The 16,391-nt window shown below is 51.8% G+C and overlaps 4 protein-coding genes and 1 pseudogene across 8 annotated transcripts; 2 read left to right on the top strand and 3 right to left on the bottom strand.

Annotated features, from left to right (window-relative positions):
• Window positions 1-5,973: 5,973 nt before the first annotated feature.
• LOC101069703 (CCR4-NOT transcription complex subunit 2-like) lies at window positions 5,974-11,618 on the bottom strand. Of its 4 annotated transcripts, XM_029825525.1 has the most exons (15): window positions 11,496-11,618; window positions 10,204-10,335; window positions 9,920-9,992; window positions 9,712-9,847; window positions 9,142-9,363; window positions 8,976-9,055; window positions 8,734-8,859; window positions 8,517-8,644; window positions 8,285-8,402; window positions 8,009-8,165; window positions 7,236-7,297; window positions 7,113-7,162; window positions 6,576-6,676; window positions 6,246-6,390; window positions 5,974-6,116 (listed from the first exon to the last, which is right to left on the bottom strand). In XM_029825525.1, the coding sequence occupies exons 2-15, from the start codon at window positions 10,321-10,323 to the stop codon at window positions 6,030-6,032; spliced, it is 1,605 nt and encodes a 534-aa protein (XP_029681385.1). In that variant the 5' UTR covers window positions 10,324-10,335; window positions 11,496-11,618; the 3' UTR covers window positions 5,974-6,029. The 4 variants fall into 4 exon arrangements, with proteins under 4 accessions (XP_029681385.1, XP_029681383.1, XP_029681384.1 ...); XM_029825523.1 differs by lacking the exon at window positions 11,496-11,618 and adding an exon at window positions 11,178-11,420 and having other exon boundaries at window positions 9,712-9,992; XM_029825524.1 differs by lacking the exon at window positions 11,496-11,618 and adding an exon at window positions 11,216-11,420 and having other exon boundaries at window positions 9,712-9,992.
• Window positions 11,619-12,127: 509 nt separating this feature from the next.
• Window positions 12,128-12,716, top strand: LOC101069475 (histone H2A-like). Its single transcript, XM_003976941.3, has one exon. It carries the CDS (start codon window positions 12,182-12,184, stop codon window positions 12,554-12,556), a length of 375 nt encoding a protein of 124 aa, XP_003976990.1. The 5' UTR covers window positions 12,128-12,181; the 3' UTR covers window positions 12,557-12,716.
• A 49-nt stretch (window positions 12,717-12,765) lies between these two features.
• On the top strand, window positions 12,766-14,191 carry LOC101069013 (histone H3-like; annotated as a pseudogene). The gene is made up of 2 exons (XR_012451185.1): window positions 12,766-13,298; window positions 13,661-14,191. The product of XR_012451185.1 is annotated as a histone H3-like (transcript).
• Window positions 14,192-14,284: 93 nt separating this feature from the next.
• Window positions 14,285-14,802, bottom strand: LOC101068788 (histone H4-like). Its single transcript, XM_029825543.1, is given in 3 exon segments — window positions 14,285-14,453; window positions 14,455-14,670; window positions 14,673-14,802. Coding segments are annotated over 3 exon segments (312 nt in total). The 5' UTR covers window positions 14,712-14,802; the 3' UTR covers window positions 14,285-14,396.
• Window positions 14,803-14,871: 69 nt separating this feature from the next.
• Window positions 14,872-15,705, bottom strand: LOC101068558 (histone H2B 1/2-like). Its single transcript, XM_003976938.3, has one exon. The coding sequence runs from the start codon at window positions 15,542-15,544 to the stop codon at window positions 15,167-15,169; it is 378 nt and encodes a 125-aa protein (XP_003976987.1). The 5' UTR covers window positions 15,545-15,705; the 3' UTR covers window positions 14,872-15,166.
• Window positions 15,706-16,391: the final 686 nt, after the last annotated feature.

Raw genomic sequence — 16,391 nt, 5'->3', positions numbered from 1 at the left:
GAGGAGGAGGAGGAGGAGAGACTGGCTGTCTGTTAACAAACTGTTGCTTTTAAATACGAACCCCCCCCCCCCCCCTCCACCTCTTCCTCCTCCTCCTCAACTCCAGACTGACGTAAACAAAGTTACTCTATATTAAATATTTATTTTACATTTCATTATCATTTCAATGACCAAAGCAAATAAAAATGCGTTGGTGGCGCCGCCTGGTGGACATCCGCCGCATCCGCACCCTAAAGACTTTATCTTCAACGTTTAATCTGATTATTGTGACCGGAAGTGATGGAAAATGAAGATCAAACAGATTAAGACGAGATTATTAAATTCCCCTCTCCTCCTCCCCTCCTCTCCTCTCCTCACCCCTCCTCCTCTCCTCTCCTCTCCTCTCCTCCTCTCCTCCTCTCCTCTCCTCCTCCTCTCCTCTCCCCTCCTCTCCTCTCCTCCCCTCTCCCCTCCTCCTCCTCCCCTCCTCTCCTCTCCTCCTCCCTCACCCCTCCCATCCTCCTCTCCTCTCCTCTCCTCTCCTCTCCTCTCCTCTCCTCTCCTCCCCTTATCCTCTCCTCATCCCTCCCCTCCTCTCCTTCCCCTTATCCTCTCCTCTCCTCTCCTCCCCTTAGCCTCGCCTCACCCCTCCTCTCCCCCTCCTCTCCTCTCCTCTCCTCTCCTCTCCTCTCCCCCTCCTCTCCTCTCCCTCCCCCTCCTCCCCTCCTCCTCCTCCCCTCCTCTCCTCTCCTCCTCCCTCACCCCTCCCATCCATCCTCCTCTCCTCTCATCTCCTCTCCTCTCTCCTCTCCTCTCCTTCCCCTATCTCCTCCCTCCTCTCCTCCCCTTATCCTCTCTCTCCTCTCCTCCCCTTATCCTCTCCTCACCCCTCCTCTCCCCCCCCCTCTCCTCCTCCTCTCCTCCTCCCCCTCCCCCCCTAATCCTCTCAGTGGGGGAGAACACATCAGCTCAGGAACATCCTCAGTGGAACATTATCAGATTTACAACGATGACCTCATCATTGATAAGCAGTTATTGATTTCAGAATTGTCTTTGAGGTTTGCTAATTGCTGCGGTCCTGAATATCCGCTCTTTAATGAGTTAACACTAATAAGTGTAATTAATTTTGTGACGGCCCCGCCCATGTGTCTTGTTCTGTTTACCCAGAGACTGGGTGGGTCGTCAGTGCGACTGGTTTCACCTGCGAGGTGGGAGGAGCCAGAGGGCATAATAAAGGGGCGGTTCTCCTGTCTCTCTCTGGGCTGCTGCCCCCTCATGGCCCGTCTCATCATTTTAGTTTGGGTTTGAATCCTTATTTCAGCACTCTTTGGGTTTCTTCATAAACATATCCAGATAATTTGATCTTTCTGTGTGCTGATTCCCTCCTTTTGTTACAACTTTGAGCCAAGTCATAACAAATGGGGCTCGTCTGTGATTTTGAAAATCCTTGAAATGGTTGTTGGGGTTTTCTTGGCAGTTGATGTTTTCCAGGTTCAACATAAATGTTGGAGGGAGTTTAGCATACAGGGGTTGATGGTTGGGTTACCCAGTCAGAGAGCTTTAGTGCTTTGTCCACTTATGGTGGTAGAAGTTTTTGTCCTGTGTGCTTCAGGGCAGGAACTAGGTGCTGGAGATGCCTTTCCCAGTAGGTCTGAGGTGGTCTGGGGGACGAGACCTGTTGTTTTAGTTTGTTATTTTGGTGCACTTGTGTGGTTGGAGCATTTGTCTCGGGGACACTTCCAGGACTGTCAAGGTGGGCTGCCAGCGTGTTGGTCGCTTAACCGAGTCACTGGGCTTTGTGTTTAATCTTCCCACCACAACTTTGCATGAAGTCTAGGGGTTGAGTTAGCTAGTTAGCTCCCTGGTTAGGTAGGTAGCTAGGGGAAAGTTGCTCCACATGTGACTGCTGTGTGCACACCAGGTTGACTAGCTTGTGGTGTTGGTGGTTGAAGGTGCTTAGTTGCCTTTACGCCGGGCACAACTGTTGTTGGTTAGCGTGCTAGACTTGGATTTTGGTTTGGTAAGTTTGTATGGTTGAGAAATTCAGTGTACTAGCATTAGTGTTGTGGACATGGCTTCAGTAGATGAGTTTTTGCAGAATCCAAGTTGGGAGTTATTAAAGACTCTCAAGAAAGAACAACTGTTAAAAGTTGCAGAGCATTTTGATGTGGAGTGCCCTTGGCCATCACGTAAAGACACCATAGTGTCTCCAGTAGTGGGTAGGTCTCTGGAACCTCAAACAGGTTTCTCAGGTTGAGGGGTTTGGAGCTTTAACTTTGAGCAGCAGAAGGAACTGCTAGTATTACAGCATCAGCAGGCAGTGGAGGAGGAGGCACGGGCTAAGGAGTACGCTTCTGAACTTGAGAAGCTAAAGCTGAAGGTTCAGTTGCGTGAGGCTGAATTGAAGCAGGAGCAACAGAGTTTAGAGCGTTACCGTCTTGACCTGATCAAAGATGGTAAACTTTCTGGTCCCTCTGAAGGCAGCTTGTCAGCAGAATGTTGCAAGTAACTTGAGACTGGTTCCAATTTCTTCTGAGAAAGATCCTGATACCTTTTCTGTTTGAAAGGCTGGCCAAGGCAAGGAGGTGGTCTGACTCTGAACAGACATCGCTGCAATGTGTTCTGACTGGAAAAGCTCAAGAAGCCTTTTCTGCGTTACGTATGATTGACAGTGAAAACTATAACATTTAAGATTGCAGTTTTAAAGGCTTACGAGTTGGTGCCAGAAGCATATCCACAAATTCAGAAAGTCTAGGAAACAAGATGATAAAACATACGTGGAGTTTGTCAGGGAGTTAACTACTCTCTTTAATCGTTGGCGAATTGCATCTGGAGTCAGTGCTGCCATTTTCCTCAGACAGTGACTCTGGCAGTTGTGTTAAGGTTTGGGGGGGATGGGTCTAAATGTTTTGACTGTCCCTTTACATAACTTATCTGTCTTCAAATCTAGTGCAGGGTGAGGTTTCACTCGGGGTGTGTCCAGAGCTGCCTGTAGCAGGAATACAGGTGATCTTGGGAAATGACTTGGCCAGGACTCATGTGCGGGATTCCCTCCTTTTGTTACAACTTTGAGCCAAGTCGTAACAATTTGCTCCACCAACCAGCTGCTGCCACCAGTTGGTCCCCAACAGAGCGGAGGGATATCAACATGGACTTGGTTGGAACTAACTGTTGCATACTGTCACCCTTGAACAGCCCAGCTGTTGCCCCCATCTGGTCAGCTGCGGCACTGTTAGTAAGCTAACATGCTAATGCTAATGTGAACTCAGAACTGAGATTTCATCATTTCTGCATTCATAAACATCATGACAATCTCATTTAAAACTGAAATTTAAAAAACATTTGCAGATTTGAAAGAACTCTAAAATACAAAGTGGCAGCTAATATAGCATTAGCATTGGTCTTTGCATTGGGCGGATGTGTTGTCCTGATATCTCTGCTCTCTGTATGAAAGGCTCAGAATTATGCAGCAGTAATCAGCAGCGACATGTGGAGGATTATTATCATCTCTGCAGATTCAAAAGATTACAAATGATAATGCTCAACAGAAGGACAGACGTTGAAAGCAAAACTGAAACTGAAACTTGCGTCCCCCGAGGACGGTTGCATCCCCCGAGGACGGTTGCGTCCTCCAGACTTCGGTGCCACATTTCACTGAAAATTTGTGAGTAAAACAGCTAAATTAGGAACTATTTATTTCTTCTTCTGTGAAACAGGAAAACTGCTTATTTTCTGTTTGTTGACTGACAGCTTATTAGGTTAATTTTAATTTATCATTTAAAAGTTAATTCCACCAGTCTCCTGCTGGATTTGTTTCTTCTTAAAGGTCATTTTCAGCAGAATAAATCATCTTAATTTCTGCCTTCAAACAACATTTGTTGCCCTGCGTTTGTTTCTTTGTATTCAGGTGTTTTTACCTGCAGCACAGAAGAGCCACCAGCCTCCATCACACCTGCGTAAACACACAACAAAGGACGGACACAGGTGGGATCATTACCCCATTCATTTAATGTGAACGAATGAATGAATGGATGAATGAATGAACGAATGAATCGATGAATGAACGAATGAATGAACGAATGGATGAATGAATCGATGAATGAACGGATGAATGAATGAATGAACGAACGAATGAATGAATGAATGAACGGATGAATGAATGAATGAACGAACGGATGAATGAATGAACGAATGAATGGATGAATGAATGAACGAACGAATGGATGAATGAACGAATGGATGAATGAACGAATGTCCTGTTCTGATGCGACCCTTGGTCGCACAGCGCCCTCATGTGGACAAAGAACTGTTACATCTTGGAAAATGCTGCTTCAAAGTTTAAATTGAACGTTTTCTGATGTATCTCAGCAACATCAAAGAGGACAAACATAAAGACAAAAAGAAATCCGCCTTTGGTTTAATTAGCAGAATATTTATTGTTTTTCATGTTTTTCTATTAAAACACTAGCTGCCATATTCAATAAAACGGTCTGTCATCCTCCAATCAGATTCTCCGCTGAAGCCCACGTGCCTCCCGTGGGCGTGTCCTTGGCTTGGCGGCTTCAAGCAGGAAGTGGAGCGTTGCATCGTTGAGAGGTTTTCTCACAAATACTGAAGTGTGTGTGTGTGTGTGTGTACACACATGTCGTCAAGTCGTCTGCTGGAAGATCTTAGAAAACAGTTCATATTTTAACTTTTGGGAAACATTGATAATCGCTTTCTCGCAGTTGCACAGCTGCCACCTGAGGCTCATGAGAGCTCTCCTGTGATTGGCCGGACTGTTGCCAGGCAGATAAGACACTTGCAGAAGACCAAAGAACTCCAAAACAAAGACACGCACTTCGATTAACAATAAGAAAGAAAAATGGAGAAAACTCACAGTCAATGTGAAAGAAACATTTGTAGTACTCAAACAATGCACTACAAAAAGAATCTAGTGGTTTGTCAGTATTTGTGGCTCCATCAAATTTGCTGTTCACACAAGATTATTTTACTCCATTTTATATCTTATAGTTTCAAATTTCCTCAATTCAGTGTTTTAAGTGTGCAGAGTCATGAATGAGTAGAATATCTGCCACCGTTGTACATGAAAAGGTTCGACCGTGGGCCGTTTGTCTGGCGGTTTAGACGTGACCGGTGCAGATGTTTGGACATTGACGACCGTGCACACCCATGTTGGTTTGTTGGTTTCAGAATCTGACCTCATTCAAATGGTCCCATAAAAGCCTCTTAAATTTGGTCCTCAGATTTTTGTGTTTCCATGGAAACAAAACCAAAATGATTTTAAAGCTTTAGGAGCGAGAAAACGTCCTCTGAATGAAATGATGCACTTCTGACCTAATTTCAATGAAAGACAAAAATCTGATTTCGGTTCGTTCGTCTCCGTTAATCCTGAATTGAGGATTCCTGCTCGGCTCGGCTCACACCACCCTTCGACTTTCACCCAACACAAACCCAAAAGTGATCGTTTTCTGCTTTTATTACGAAATAGTGCTACAACGTACATTGCATCTCCTCTCCTGACTGTGTCTGCTGATGTGTGTCGTCTGGACGCAGGTGTGAAGCACAGTGCTGGGAACGGCGCCGCCGGACGGGTGAGTTTACTCCAGGTTAAAATGTGCTTTTTTTTAAAAAAGCTTTTCTACACAAAAATAGTCAAATTCTTAAGATTCACTAGAAAGGTGAATCACCCGTCAGGTGAACGTTGGCAGACTGTGATGCACAGAAACTGATGGAGGGTGGAAATAAAATTAAAAATGGAAAATGAGGGTAAAGGAAGTGAAAAAAGTTAAAATGTAAAAGTCTGTTTGGGAGAGCGGCAGCCTGAACGTCCTCTCCTGTCCTGAGTCCTTATTGGCCAAATGAACTCTGAGAAAACCTCAAAGGCTGATGATTGAGGAGCAGGACGACCGGCGGCAGCCAGGCGGCAGCAGGGGGGCCGATCAGCAGGGGGGCCGATCAGCAGGGGGCCGATCAGCAGGGGGCCGATCAGCAGGGGGCCGATCAGCAGGGGGCCGATCAGCAGGGGGGCCGATCAGCAGGGGGGCCGATCAGAAGGCCTGCTGGGCAGGGTTGTAGTTAAAGGTGGAGGGGACGTGGGGCCGCTCATCCAGTTTGTCGTATTCCAGATGGAACTCCTGGGAACACACATCATCACTTTCATCTGCTTTGATCCTGATGAAGACGGTCAGGATCAGCACACAGCTCAGCGCGTGTGTGTGTGTGTGTGTGTGTGTGTGTGTGTGTGGGCGCGTGCACATGCTCACCTTGGCCACCTTCCTCCAGTTGAGACAGTCAAAGAAATAGTAGGTGCCCCTCTCGTAGCTGTTGGTCTTCAGGGTTGGTTCCATACCAGGAGCCCTGGTGATCCAAACCCGCTCCTCTTTATGATACCTCCAGTCTCTGTTAAAGCTGCACACACACACACACACACACACACACACACACACACACTCTTTAGGACGCTATAAAATAAAACTAAGCTACTTTTCAAGCAAAACCCTTGTGGACTTTTAATTCCAGACAAGAAACAGAAGGTTCTGTGTTCTTGTGTGTGCGTGTGTGTGTGTGTGTGTGTGTGTGTGTTGTGTACTCACAGTTCTACAGTTGCCAGCAGTTGTAGCAGGTCTCCTCCGTTCATGTAGTAGAGATAAAAGAGCAGATCTTCACCGTACCGAGACAACTTGATGGCTGCTAACTGCAGACAGGATGTGGATGCCGTCAGTGTTCTGCTGTCAGTGTTCTGCTGTCAGTGTTCCTCCGTCAGTGTTCTGCTGTCAGTGTTCCTCCGTCAGTGTTCTGCTGTCAGTGTTCCTCCGTCAGTGTTCTGCTGTCAGTGTTCCCCGTCAGTGTTCCTCCGTCAGTGTTCCTCCGTCAGTGTTCCTCCGTCAGTGTTCTGCTGTCAGTGTTCCTCCGTCAGTGTTCTGCTGTCAGTGTTCCCCGTCAGTGTTCCTCCGTCAGTGTTCCTCCGTCAGTGTTCTGCTGTCAGTGTTCTGCTGTCAGTGTTCCCCGTCAGTGTTCCCCGTCAGTGTTCCTCCGTCAGTGTTCCTCCGTCAGTGTTCTGCTGTCAGTGTTCTGCTGTCAGTGTTCCCCGTCAGTGTTCCTCCGTCAGTGTTCCCAGGCCACCTACGTACCTTGTCTCTTATATGGATGTTGGTTAAATACTCGGAGGGGACGTGGAAGTCTGGGAAAACCACAACAACAGTTTTTTTCAGGTCTGTGAAGCAGTTTCGTCAGTGTGAAGTCGCTGAACTCACCGATGTCCTGAGGCCGACAGGGAGAGGACGCCCACGGAGACGCAAACTTGGGATAAAGATTCCTGAGAGTCAGAGACGGTGAGACAGTGAGGTGAGACAGTGAGGTGAGACGGTGAGGTGAGACAGTGAGGTGAGACGGTGAGACAGTGAGGTGAGACGGTGAGGTGAGACGGTGAGACAGTGAGGTGAGACGGTGAGACAGTGAGGTGAGACGGTGAGACAGTGAGGTGAGACAGTGAGGTGAGACGGTGAGACGGTGAGGTGAGACAGTGAACTGAGACAGTGAGACGGTGAGGTGAGACGGTGAGGTGAGACGGTGAGGTGAGACGGTGAGGTGAGACGGTGAGGTGAGACGAGACAGTGAGACAGTGAGGTGAGACGGTGAGACAGTGAGTGAGGTGAGACGGTGAGACAGTGAGGTGAGACGGTGAGACAGTGAGTGAGGTGAGACGGTGAGACAGTGAGGTGAGACGGTGAGGGTGAGACGGTGAGGTGAGACGGTGAGACAGTGAGGTGAGACGGTGAGACAGTGAGGTGAGACGGTGAGACAGTGAGGTGAGACGGTGAGGTGCGAACGGTGAGGTGAGACGGTGAGACAGTGAGGTGAGACGAGACAGTGAGGGTGAGACGGTGAGACAGGTGAGACGGTGAGGTGAGACGGTGAGACAGGTGAGACGGTGAGGTGAGACAGTGAGGTGATGAGACGGTGAGACAGGGTGAGACGGTGAGGTGAGACAGTGACACAGTGGAAATGGCAGATCTGTGTGTCGTACTCAGGTGAGTTGAGGTTGAGGCCCAGCGTGGTCAGGTCAGAGCCCAGGGCCAGGTGGACCATGCCAGGGTCCGTCTCCGCTGCTCGGATAAACGTCAACAGGCCGATCATTCCAAACTGGTCCGTTACCATGCCAACTGGGATGTTGGTCACCCGCCCTGTTCATATATATCACATCACTTAGCATCTGCAGACTCCAAAATCAGGATGTGGGGTGTGTGTGTGTGTGCGTGTGTGTGTGTGTGGGTGCGTGCGTGCGTGTGTGTGTGTGTCTCACCATCAGGAAGCACCTGGATGCCTTTCTTCTGGTTGTTGTTGCTAGGGGCGGAGCTCTTGTCACCGGGAAACTTCGGCCCTTCGGAGTTGGAGGCGGGTTTTCCTGAAGAATTCAGATTCTGATTGGACGGAAACAGAGAAACCAGGTTAGAAGCAACAACTCCAGCTGGAAGAGCTGAGCACCGGTAACCATGGTGACAAGAGGATGATGAAGCATCTGGCAGAGGACTGACTGTTTTGTCTTCGCTGCTGCTGGTGGCGTCTTTTATTTGGTAGTTTGGCCCCGGGAGAGCTGGGAAGTCTTCGTTGTGGATGGAGAAGTCCTGCGACTGTTCACTGGACGGCTTGGTTACCATGCCAACTGGAGATGAAACACGGAACAGCTGAGTGCACAAAAACCAGCACAAGCACACGTCCACGGCGCTGCAGGACGTCTGTAGCTGTTCTCACCGTAGGGCGCCCGACCGGCCAGCGGGTTGGGCAGCGGCGCGGGATTGGAACCGCCGTCCCTCCGACTCCGGTCCGCCAAGGCTGGAAAATCTGACAGGTCCAAACTCGTCACATTCTCACTGCCGTCTGGAACACACAACCCACGAGATGAGCCACCACCACGCACGTGCACGGCCACCACCACGCACGTGCACGGCCACGAGCGTGCGCAGCAACATGTGGAACACGCAGGTGTTTTCTACCTGTTCCATTGAAGATGTTGTTGGACATCGAGTTGTTCATGTTGAAGCCGGGATTCCTGTTGACACCGAATCCTGACATACTGGGAAAAACACACCTCCAGTCAGCCAAGTGTGTGCACGCGTGAGTGCACGTGTGAGTGCACGTGTGAGTGCACGCGTGAGTTACCTGTTGATGGTGAAGGGCTGCCTGGCCTGCTGCTGCTTGGGCATCCCGATGATGCTCGGTGATCCCCGGCTGGGGCTCCCGATGCTGCTGCTCCTCCCGGCCCCCACACCTGCGCTGCCCCCCCCTCTCTCCCCTCCCACCAGCCCACCTGTCGGCCCGGTGGGACCGCCCACCTGCTGGCTGTGGTTCAGCACGCCGCGGCTGCTCATTGGCAGGATCCCCCTGCAGAGAACAGGACAGAGTCACATCAAAGCTGGCCGGAGCTTTGATGATGACCAGATTATTCCCATAAACGTCAGGATTTACTCAGATTTATCGGCTCCTCGCGGGTGAAGACACTTCACGCTTTTTGGACCTTTTATGTGGTTCTAAATATCGATTTCACCTCTCCTGAACAAAACATATGAGCAGGTTTTCTGAACATCGGCCTGCTGAGAGCGACTGGAACAGTGATCAAAGTGACTGGGACGACCTTGGGACGACCTTGGGAATACTTCAGGGAACGCGAGGGGCAGATCAGAGGTTTTCCGACGGGTCGGGTGCTGCTGCTACGCTACATGTGGGCTGTACCTGCTCGGCGAGGGTGGCGTGTGCATTGTGCCGGCGCCGGGCGTATTGGCGTGACTGGCCGACGGGTTCAAAGCACTTCGACTCAACTGAGACGCGGCGCCGCTGTTCAGACTCCTCATGGGAAAGCCGAGAGCACCTACGGCAACAGAGAGGGTGCACGTCACCGTCTGGTCGGGGGCGGACTCAGAGGGAGGGACAAACTTCCTACTCTGTGGGCCGTATAAACTGGCTCCCAGCTGTGAGAGTTGAGCCGTGGACGAAGCCGAGGAAGACGCCAACATCTGGAGACAGGACACACAGCTGTCACACACCACAGCGAAGACCTGGACCACGGCTAAAGGTCGTTCAGTAACTTTGTCACATCATTCAGCACGTTTTGGACCTGCCACCGATGAGTTGCTGCTCCAAGAACAAAGCAGGACTCAACAGAACCAGCACGGTCCTGATGTTCAGGTCCAGCTCTTATCAGTGCAGGAGGGGAGAAGGACTCACGTCTTTGTCTGATCGGTGGGGGGGGAACATGGACTGTTGGGAGTAGTAGAGGCTGGAGTCGTCGCCATACTCGCTCTCTATGCCGCCCTCCAGAAACTTTTTCCGATTAGCACCAAACATTCCTCGTGTCACCTGAGGAGGAATTCTATTTTAGTTCACGGCTTCAAATGAATGAACACATGACAATTGTTTAAAATATGTGACTTAAATTGATCAATTCCAGTATTCAAGCACACTTTCACATTATTGTAAGAGCATTTGTGGGGAAGCCACACACACACACACACACACACACACACACACACAGCTCTGATAATGAGTGCTCCACAAAGATTTCCATAAAGACAATAAAATGATCATTTAAATACATTTGGGGGATTATTGATGAAACACTGAACTTGAAGATAAAGGTAAGAATGAGGATTACAAGGCAGGAGTTTCAGAGCAGTGTTCGGAGATGCTAAAGGCTAATGAATGGATTATAATGACACCTGACCAAGCCATGCAACAGCCTTCCGTCATGACCCGGCTCCACTCAGGCTGCTGCTAGCGCTGCTACATCAGCCAACAGCGGCTCTGAGTTTCATTCATTCATCTCGGTTTTACAAACTGAGCAGTGTTGCAGTCTGCGCTGACACGAAGCACAACTGTAGCGCTTCATCACCTCAACAATGAGACGATGCTAAAGCCGCAGCAAATCCGTGCAAGGCTAATGTTAGCCGTGAAGCTAACTGCAGACTAACTGCCGTGTTCCAGCACAAATGGCCATTGTTGTGTATCGGGAGTGGAGTGCAACACAAAAACAGACAACACGGCGATAGAAGTCTTAGAAGTGGGTCTTTTTGGGAGAATCATAATCATCTAGCATATATAAGCGAGCTGCTAGGATCTACTCCATAGGATTGCACTGTCTGATTAGCTTGAGAGCTAACGCTGGCTAGCATTGGTTCTTCCACGAGCAGCAACATGCAGACCTCGACATTAAGACGATTCTAGCCGACTGTGACACCACCTGGGACCGCGACGCTGCGCTGCTCGGCTCGGAGGTTTATTCAGGAGCGGACAAATGTGCGGACTTGGGTTTGGGCCTGCTGCGCTTCCGTCGGGTTCTTCCCCCCAAACAACAACAAAACACAAAAGAACCGGGCCGCTGTTCGGCCCCGTTAGCGCCCTCCTTCGCCGCCTGCGGCCGCGCGGCTCCCGCGGGGGGGGGGGGGGCTTTAGATCAAGCTGCTGGTTCCGATACCTCATGGGTAAAAAAAGAATTTAAAGGAATAAAGGAATAAGCTTACCGCATAAATCCCGCTACAATTCAAGATGGCCGATTTCTCGCCGCCAATAGGCGAAGATGCTGAGATGCCTCTGACCTCTGACCTCTGACCCTCCCATTGCGCCTGTCATGTTTGGCCGTCTCCACCGCTTTCTTGCAATTAAATGTCCACTTACAAAAAGAAAACAAGTCTACGACCAACTAAAAAAAAAATCACGCTTCAAACCACATATCTTTAACAAAATGGTTATAATACGAACGTTACTTTGTAATAATATGATGACGTCAGTATTCATTTGAAGGGAAACTGCTGTATTTCGTAATTTTATGTGATATGTACATGAAATTGAATGCGAAATTAGATTAAAACAGGAAACACAACCAAATGTCGTTTGTTGGAACCCAACACCATGGGCCCCTTTAGGACAATTCCACATTTTCCGGGTTCCTTTATGAACAATTGATGATTTCATGAAACCTGCTCGTTATTTTGCCCACATAGCGACAGGCGGCCATTGGCCACCACAGAGCGGAGGGAGCGACCCAAGGACCAAAGCGCGCGCCCACATCTGGCCTGTGATTGGAGGACCGGGTTAACGCTGCCATGGACCAATCAGCGACTCCGCCCCAGCGCCGACAGCTTTATAAGAGGCTCCGCCGCTGCCGGACCGCTCAAATTCTACCACAACCCACAAAAACTATTTCGATATGTCAGGAAGAGGAAAAGGCGGAAAAGCCAGAGCGAAGGCCAAGAGCCGCTCCTCCCGCGCCGGACTCCAGTTCCCCGTCGGCCGTGTTCACAGGCTGCTGAGGAAGGGGAACTACGCCCAGCGGGTCGGTGCCGGAGCGCCGGTCTACCTGGCGGCGGTCCTCGAGTACCTGACTGCCGAGATCCTGGAGCTGGCGGGAAACGCTGCCCGCGACAACAAGAAGACCCGGATCATCCCCCGGCACCTGCAGCTCGCGGTGCGCAACGACGAGGAGCTGAACAAGCTGCTGGGCGGCGTGACCATCGCCCAGGGCGGCGTGCTGCCCAACATCCAGGCGGTGCTGCTGCCCAAGAAGACCGAGAAGGCCAAATAAGTCTCCCGCCCACCCCCCAACGGCTCTTTTAAGAGCCACCCACTGACCCCTAACCAGCGACTCCACCATTATTAGTGTATATTAGTTATAGTGTTTAGAATAGACCTGAGGATAATGGCAGCTGCACGCGCCAGTTAACCCACAGGCTCATCACCCCATCCCCCCCCCCCCCATATTATACTTTAAACGTACATGGTGATCGGGTTGTTGTCCCGTTAGTGAAATTCAAAAATAGTGAGTTTCAGTTCAGGCGTTACGACGCAAACTGGAATATCGGGATATCGGCGTCCGGGAGCTCTGATTGGCCCGGGACAACCGCCCAAAGCCGGGCCTGTCTCCTCTTACGTCCGCAGAGCTCCTTCAAACGGCGGCGTGAGCGCGCTGCCGCGTCAATAGCTGCGCCCGGTTCCAGATCCACGAGCGAACATGAGCGGCCGAGGAAAAGGAGGCAAAGGCCTGGGGAAGGGGGGCGCCAAGCGGCACCGCAAGGTTCTGCGGGACAACATCCAGGGCATCACCAAGCCCGCCATCCGCCGCCTGGCCCGCCGCGGCGGCGTCAAGCGCATCTCCGGCCTCATCTACGAGGAGACCCGCGGGGTGCTCAAGGTCTTCCTGGAGAACGTCATCCGCGACGCCGTCACCTACACCGAGCACGCCAAGAGGAAGACCGTCACCGCCATGGACGTGGTGTACGCGCTCAAGCGCCAGGGCCGCACCCTGTACGGCTTCGGGGGCTAAACCCGCCGCCCCCGCAACACACAACGGCTCTTTTCAGAGCCACACACACGCGCGCTGAAGCACCGCTTCCTCATTCCAACCCCGCAGTTTAACCCTCTCTGGGCCGAACCGGCCCGGGACCTATTTACTATCATGATCAACACCCCCCCCCCACACACACACACACACACACAGTGGCCTTATTCCAAGGTTAAATATAGAAAATACTACCGGGTCATTTGGACCCCACGTGTGGCCTCGGCTGAGTCACGCGCAGAAATTGCCCTGTAACTCTTATCACGTGCACCGATTCAGCCAATCAGCGCGCGCCGGTGCTGCAGCTCGGGCTATATAAAGGCCTCGAGGTTCTGGTCTCTACACCTGCAGAAATGGCCAGAACCAAACAGACCGCCCGCAAATCCACCGGCGGAAAAGCTCCCCGGAAGCAGCTCGCCACCAAAGCTGCCCGCAAGAGCGCCCCGGCCACCGGAGGAGTGAAGAAGCCCCACCGGTACAGGCCCGGGACCGTGGCGCTCAGGGAGATCCGTCGCTACCAGAAATCCACCGAGCTGCTGATCCGCAAGCTGCCCTTCCAGCGCCTGGTGCGGGAGATCGCCCAGGACTTCAAGACCGACCTGCGCTTCCAGAGCTCGGCCGTCATGGCTCTGCAGGAGGCCAGCGAGGCCTACCTGGTGGGCCTGTTCGAGGACACCAACCTGTGCGCCATCCACGCCAAGCGGGTCACCATCATGCCCAAAGACATCCAGCTGGCCCGTCGCATCCGCGGGGAGAGGGCCTGAACCGGCAGCATGAACGGCTCTTTTCAGAGCCACAATCCGACTAACGGGGCAGGTTCTGCACGCGTGCACGCGACGTGGGGTCCAAATGACCCGGCAGCAGAACTCTGGTCCCAGTCAACCAAATATTTTCTACATTTAACCTTGGAATGAGGCCACTGTGTGTGTGTGTGTGTGGGGGGGGGGTGTTGATCATGATAGTAAATAGGTCCCGGGCCGGTTCGGCCCAGAGAGGGTTAAACTGCGGGGTTGGAATGAGGAAGCGGTGCTTTAGCGCGCGTGTGTGGCTCTGAAAAGAGCCGTTGTGTGTTGCGGGGGCGGCGGGTTTAACCCCCGAAGCCGTACAGGGTGCGGCCCTGGCGCTTGAGCGCGTACACCACGTCCCATGGCGGTGACGGTCTTCCTCTTGGCGTGCTCGGTGTAGGTGACGGCGTCGCGGATGACGTTCTCCAGGAAGACCTTGAGCACCCCGCGGGTCTCCTCGTAGATGAGGCCGGAGATGCGCTTGACGCCGCCGCGGCGGGCCAGGCGGCGGATGGCGGGCTTGGTGATGCCCTGGATGTTGTCCCGCAGAACCTTGCGGTGCCGCTTGGCGCCCCCCCCTTCCCCAGGCCTTTGCCTCCTTTTCCTCGGCCGCTCATGTTCGCTCGTGGATCTGGAACCGGGCGGAGCCCCGCGGAGCTTCTTATTCACGATCTGCGGACGTTGGTGGGAACAGGTCTGGATCCGGGTTCTGACGTCACACCGAAACACTTTTACAGGGTAAAACTCATCGAAAGTTACAGACCAGTAAACCAAATATCCAGAAAATATATATTTATATGTAAAATCCCTCAAAAGTACATTTAAACTCTTATCTGCTGATACTTAAAGCTCGTGCACGCGCGCCGTTGTGTAGACGGTTAAAATGTTGCCCTCAGTGATTGTGGACGTCGTTAGGCCACATCGGGGGTTCCTGAAGGACTCTGTCATGTGACCGGGGGTCCGTGTGAGGGGGCTCCAGACCCGAGCAGACCGAGTTGACGCGCATGTTCCTCTCAGAGTGCGTGAGTGGCTCTGAAAAGAGCCGTTGTGTTGCGGGCGGGGGCGCGCGCGGCTACTTGGAGCTGGTGTACTTGGTGACGGCCTTGGTGCCCTCGGACACGGCGTGCTTGGCCAGCTCCCCGGGCAGCAGCAGCCTGACGGCGGTCTGGATCTCCCGGGACGTGATGGTGGACCTCTTGTTGTACTGGGCCAGGCGAGAGGCCTCGGAGGCGATGCGCTCGAAGATGTCGTTGACGAACGAGTTCATGACGCTCATGGCCTTGGACGAGATGCCGGTGTCGGGGTGCACCTGCTTCAGCACCTTGTACACGTAGATGGCGTAGCTCTCCTTCCGGGTCTTCCGCCTCCGCTTGTCCTTCTTCCCGGCGGCCTTGGTCACCGTCTTCTTCGCCCCCTTCTTCGGGGCCTGTTTCGGCTGAACCTCCGGCATGGTTGTGATTATTGATTATGGATCGATCGTGGATCTGGTGATCCAGCGGATCCTCCGCTCCGTATTTGAAGTTATCAGATGCAAATGAGCTGCGCTGCCCCCCCTCCGCCATTGGGTGACTTTAGTAGCGACCGTGAACGCGGAAGTGGATACTGTGCATGAAAGTGTTGACACGCACGCGCGCACGCGTAACCTAGTCATTACACCAGTCAGTCAAGAGCTGCGAGTCCGTTTCTACTCGGATATTCCCGATTCCAGCACTTCTGGTTCTGGTTCTGCTCACGGCTTTAAAAGAACCAGACAGGAGGAGGCCTGGAGACGCCGCACGGTGCGTGTCGAGCTCCCACGGTGCGTGTCGAGCTCCCACGGTGCGTGTCGAGCTCCCACGGTGCGTGTCGAGCTCCCACGGTGCGTGTTTGGTTCCTAAATGTCCGATGTTTGCGGTGAATATTTGGGCGGTTTGGAGCGAGCGTCGTTGGTCCGATGGCTCCATCTAGTGGACGCGACCAGCGCCGCCTCTGGGCGGACGGAACAAACAAGTAAACAAACAAACAAACAGTCCATCAAGCGTGAATTAATGATTAATGACGCCAACTTCCAGGTGCTCAAGCAGGTGATGGATTAAACGAACATTTAATCCATCAAAATTGATGAAAATCGAAATAATGTTTGTTCATCTAAGCACGTTAATTAAAATCAGAACAGTCAACAAGCAACAGTGACATTTTGACTTAGTTTATTTCAGAATTCTTCTGCATATATTAGCAACAATTATGTTTCATTTTTAACACAATCTGACATTAACAGGATGAGGTTTAACATGTGTCACACTTAAACCACTTCTACA

This window comes from Takifugu rubripes, chromosome 18, assembly GCF_901000725.2.
Source record: "Takifugu rubripes chromosome 18, fTakRub1.2, whole genome shotgun sequence".
NCBI lineage: Eukaryota > Metazoa > Chordata > Actinopteri > Tetraodontiformes > Tetraodontidae > Takifugu > Takifugu rubripes.
This window is presented reverse-complemented; position numbering and strand designations above follow the sequence as displayed.

Coding starts and splice junctions, on each gene's coding strand:
- LOC101068558 (XM_003976938.3), bottom strand. CDS start 15,544: ATGCCGGAGGTTCAGCCGAAACAGGCCCCGAAGAAGGGGGCGAAGAAG.
- LOC101069703 (XM_029825523.1), bottom strand. CDS start 10,323: ATGTTTGGTGCTAATCGGAAAAAGTTTCTGGAGGGCGGCATAGAGAGC. Junction 9,056..9,141: donor CAGCCCTTCACCATCAACAG/GTAACTCACGCG, acceptor TGTTTTTCCCAG/TATGTCAGGATTCGGTGTCA. Junction 8,166..8,284: donor CATCCAGGTGCTTCCTGATG/GTGAGACACACA, acceptor ATATATGAACAG/GGCGGGTGACCAACATCCCA.
- LOC101069475 (XM_003976941.3), top strand. CDS start 12,182: ATGTCAGGAAGAGGAAAAGGCGGAAAAGCCAGAGCGAAGGCCAAGAGC.